Below are 4,949 nucleotides of genomic sequence, written 5' to 3'. Positions count from 1 at the left end.
TCTTCCTCTGCCCCTGCAGACAGCCACCGTGCTGCCTCTTTCCACATGAAGAGGAGGAGGCAGGGGCCAGCCCTGGCTGGTCATGCCTGAAATCCCTCAAAGCATTTTGCCTTGTGGCTGCATCGGGGGCAGCACCGCTATGTCTGCGCTTACAGAAGTCTGAATTCAGAGTCAAAAGTGCCAGCTGCCCGTGCTGCCTCGCTGCAGACCGGCCTGCGGGTGTTCAAGCTGTTGTGCCTGGGGTGAGAGCTCAGGTGCATCCCTGCATCGTAGTTAGGAGCGTAGGGTTGTCTTCCTTTTGACATGAATACCGTATCGGTGATGCACAGAAAAATTACAGAACGTGAATAAAATCAGAGCACAAAGGTGTAAATATAAGTGTCCTTGTTGGTTTATTGTTTTTTGCATGTAAGAAGCCTTATTGTACAACTTACACAACTTTAAAATGGAAAACGGTTAAAAATGTTTACAAAAAAGTATGTTCTTAGAAAATTATGCTAGCAAAAACATCAGGAGGAGGAAAGCAAAACCAAAATGTTCAGTTCAGTGTGCAAACGTCTTATAAAAATAGAAACACTAACTCTACAGGTAGCATTTCATGATAAATTATTTAAATAGCGTATCTACACAATTATGTGATTAACTATTACAATGGCAACGAGAAAAATAATTTATAAAAATACAAGCAATGGTATACAAGATGACAGGAAAAAATATAACACAACATTAGAAATTGTATTTGACATTTTTTTTTTCCAATGCCTTTTCCTTACTGGGAATACATTTTCTGCAACGAAATTTTGACTATGTACAACATTAACTTCTTTGTACTACAGTAGCTTTGAAGTTTGTTAGACAATTGAACTCTGCCTAATCCCAAAGTTTTTCTCAGTCACACAACAATGAGGTAATATTTGTACGTAAAACTTCCACTGTATTCATTTCTTTTCCTTTTTTTGGGCAAGACAAGGAAATGCTATCGGTGTGCCGCCCCTGCTGTTGGGGAAAACAGTTGTCCTTGATGTACATCGAGCCCTCTCCCTCTTTTGCAAGGGGCTCCTGAAATCCGTCTAGTCTGCGAGGAATTCCTCTCCTGGAGCTGCACGTCACTCGTTGCAGTAATGAGCGCGTGGCAGCACAAACAGCCGTTCGGATGGTTACCGACCGCGGTCCCGGTGCCGCTCTGCCCTCTCCTCAGGGCAGCTCTGCGGGTTTTGGGGCAGGCCACTGACCAAGGGTAAAGCGCTGAGGCTTTTTCCCCAGCAGTAAGTAACTGCTGAGATGGGAAAAGACATTCCCTCGCCTCTAGCGCTGTGGGTGAGGCAGGAGCTGCTACCACCCAAAGGGGTGTCCTTGCGTTTTAGCTCTGCAGAACGTTCCCCTGCCAGGCGACCAGCTGCCTCGCACAAAGGAAGGAAAAGCCAACCTTGAGCTCGGACTGAGAAAAACAAACATCCCATTCTCCACCCTGCCACTTTTCCCTCAAAGCCTTTAGGGGAAAATTGCTCTTTGTAACAAATACATCACCACTATCTGCTCCAGACAGGACTTTTCTTCCCTCAACTAAAACCCCTGTAGTTTCAATATAGAACAGAGTTAATAAATAATCTGTATTTACAATCTTACAGTCATGAAGACTTGTAACAATGATTAGGTGGATAGTCTTGACGCATTTCTTGTTGTTTTAATCAATTATCCCTCAGTCATTATAACATCAAGGATAGGTAAAAATAAATATTTTACAATTTCACTATTTTATCTACAGGCCCTTTCCCCTCCCCTCCAAAGAAGTGAGGGGTTTAAAGCATCTATGGTGTGTAGAAAAGGAATGTTTTAATTGCTACTATTCTTGTGCCTTTTTAACCATAAAAAAAACGAAGCACATGCTGGTTTCCTGAAGGACAGCACAGTGCTAGCTGAGATGCGGTGCCTTCTGGCACCATATCTGAAACAAAACATTTAAAGGTAAGAAAGATCTGCGTCTAATCAGGAAAAAACAGAATCTAATAGTAAATCCCAGTTCTCCCAAAGCTGGTGTGATCCAGTGTGCCAGTTTTTACCCTCTTTCCCCCTTCCACCAGGGAAATCGGTTTTAGGATATCTGTCTTGTCCTGTGTAATCGAGCAGCTGATCAGGCTCACCTCGAATAGAGTACAAGGCTGTGTTTTCATCTGAAAGGTACGACATATAAAATGATAAACATATCTCCAAGTTAAATGAATGTAAACCAAGGTAGCGCAGCCCTCGCTAAAAAAAAGATTCCTCTCCCCATGAAGAAAAAAGACTTAGAGTTCACCCCCCCCCCAACACCCTTTTCCCCACACAATGAAAGGTCTTCAGTTTAAGTAGTCCACAGCACATCCAAAGATGTTCTTTTTTTACAAAATGCTACTCCATGGGACCTCCAGTTAGAGAGGCAGTGACGCTGCACTGTGATAAACAGCAAACAAATGTCTTTCCTACTGAAAGAAGTGTGCTTGTTCAGAAGACAGTTCTCATTTGCTTCCTTCCACTTCAGCAGAGGTCAGATACAAGTGTGTTCTCACTTCCGTTCTCTCAAAAGCATTCTCTTGAGGCAGATCATGTGTTTCGAGTCCACATTTACGCAGAAAGAAGAAAGGAAGGAATATTATAATGGTCCCAGGATTTGTAAGGCTAAACGTTTCAAAAGGTGCAATACCAGCATTTTTAAACAGTCTTTGGATCCAAGAACCTTGTGATTATGGATCTGTGAAAAAGAAAAAGAATCAAGATACTGAAATATTTCTGTGTATTATGTGTGATTATGTCTAAGACCTTAATCACTAGAGACACTTGTAAAGAACATATTGGTAAAGAAAACTGGAAGTGCTTTAGGTACTTTGAGTTAGACTTCACAAATCTAGACTACGTAACCCTGACATAATGAAGTCACAGTTTAAGACAACTAGGGCACCTGCAACCAGTCATCTGCACTTACCTCCCCGGAACTGCAGGAGCGCAATACATGGACAACTTTCTACTCTGCCTGTTTTTAAGTCAATCAGTGTTTTGCACATCAGACGCTACCTTCTTGCTTTTACATTTTCACCTTGGACTGTGTAAGCTGTGTTGATCCGCTCTAGTGAGCATTTTAAAAGAGATTCAAGGGATATTTCATATCTGGAACTTAACATGGGTTTCTGATACTCAGAAATAACAGGACAGGAATATACTTAGATTTTATGTATTTAAACTTAATTATGAAGAGTTTATCAAGAGGGTGCCCTGTTTCTGCCTGCGGAACTCGCTAGACATGGAGCCACGAGAGATCGTGGGTGAACATTCCCTTTCAGTGCTTGTTTCTCGATCCATTCTATTTTTCTTGAGAGCAGCTTTCTCGAACCCCTTCATTTATACAGGATCTTTTAGATGCAATGTCCTCCTTACCTCTGCATTCATATTTAAGATCTGAGAAGAACACCATTTCTTGGGAGAAGACAAATAATCCTAGCCGACCGCCAGCATAGGTTTTATCATAAATTGGTCCCGAGTCTGCCATGATTTTCTTCCCTTCATACATTACAACCCTACAAAGAGACAGTAGTTCAGTCATCTTTGACAAGCGTCTGTCAGGTTCATCGTTACAAGCACCCACTTTCCTTGTGACAACAACTTCAGAAAAAAGGGTGGTGGTGCTCACCTGATGTAACCAGTCTTTGGTCTGTGGCTAAGATGCCATCTGTATGCAGTGAAATCTTTCCAGCCTATGTGGCGAGGGTCGTGCCACAAAGTTCTTACCTGCAAAAGAACATTTCTGTATTAACCAAAGGCCTGAGATAACGGAGCCGTTATTTTGACACAAAGGTGCCTTCATCATCATTATGGCTAGTAAAAGCTTAAAGTAATCAGGTTCTGTCATGAGGTCTTTCAAAATCAACCGCACTTAAATACGTAAATAGGAAACCATTCCACAATTCTAGAAAAAAAAAGGCTCACTGCTGCTGGAAAGCCTGTCTGCAGCATGCAGTCCTGTTAGTTTGAAACAGTATTTTGCATGATTTGGGATAATTACAAAGTCATTGACCCTTGCCAAGAAGACTGTGCCATACTGATCAGCATGCACAGGCACCCTGTTACGTGTCTAACTTGGAAGAACTGCCGTACAGTGCAGGAGAGCAGGTTATCAACGTGCCGCTCTTACCTGGCCAGGGGTGTTTCCTGTGTGCCACAGAGCATTACGAAGGTGTTCTCCTGGACCGGTGGTAGAATTCACAACTTTGATGGAGAGACCTGAGTAGCCTTGAGCTTTGGTTGGTGTGGAGTCCCAGTAAGACTGGGTGATCTGCTTCCACATGACGACATAGAAGCGACTGCTAGATTGGTAGCCAAATACAAAGCCAGCATAATCATCATCCCTTTCGGTGTTGATGAAGAAGGTGCCACTGAAATCCACAGCGTTGAATTCATCAAAACCTAAGGGCATTAAAGGAGAAAGTTTTAGGTGCTGTTCTTTTGTGATTCTTAAACAAATCCTTACTAGTTTTTCAGGTTCTCCTCCTCCCCCTGCCCCCAACCAAAAAACAGTCAGCGTAGAGTGTAGAGTTTCCCCTTACCGACTGCAAGGCCAGGGTCACAGTTGACTGTCTGAACCAGTTCTTTACCCTGGTGACGAACAACCCAGTTGGGATCATTTTGGGATGTTCCTTTGGGATCCAGGGGAATCATCTGAAATCTTCGGAAATCAGTCTCACTAATCTCCACGTTTTCAGGGCAGATATCATCAATATCTGGCACACTGTCTTGGTCAAAGTCATCTTTGCAAGCATCTCCACGTCCATCACCTGCAGGACACAAGTAATTTCACCATTATATCACTGTTGTTGTTTGCTGCTGAGTCTTACAACTTAGAGTTGAAATCCTAATTGCAGATCTATGGCTGCCGCGGGGCTGCGAGCAGACACACCGCAGAAGCCACAACAGCTACTGTA

The 4,949-nt window shown here is 43.0% G+C and overlaps 1 protein-coding gene across 1 annotated transcript in view; it reads right to left on the bottom strand.

The window, feature by feature from the left end:
- Positions 1 to 2,060: 2,060 nt before the first annotated feature.
- Positions 2,061 to 4,949, bottom strand: part of THBS1 (thrombospondin 1) — a gene marked incomplete at its 3' end in the record, with an annotated part of 14,511 nt that continues 11,622 nt past the window's right edge. The window contains exons 18-22 of the mRNA XM_010134733.1: positions 4,575 to 4,802; positions 4,163 to 4,434; positions 3,662 to 3,759; positions 3,409 to 3,548; positions 2,061 to 2,171 (exon numbers count right to left, since the gene is read on the bottom strand). Coding sequence (XP_010133035.1) covers positions 2,061 to 2,171; positions 3,409 to 3,548; positions 3,662 to 3,759; positions 4,163 to 4,434; positions 4,575 to 4,802 — 849 coding nt within the window. The remainder of the gene's footprint in view (positions 2,172 to 3,408; positions 3,549 to 3,661; positions 3,760 to 4,162; positions 4,435 to 4,574; positions 4,803 to 4,949) is intronic.

The sequence above is a fragment of the Buceros rhinoceros genome, unplaced genomic scaffold (genome assembly GCF_000710305.1).
Source record: "Buceros rhinoceros silvestris isolate BGI_N320 unplaced genomic scaffold, ASM71030v1 scaffold26084, whole genome shotgun sequence".
Lineage (NCBI taxonomy): Eukaryota > Metazoa > Chordata > Aves > Bucerotiformes > Bucerotidae > Buceros > Buceros rhinoceros.
This window is presented reverse-complemented; position numbering and strand designations above follow the sequence as displayed.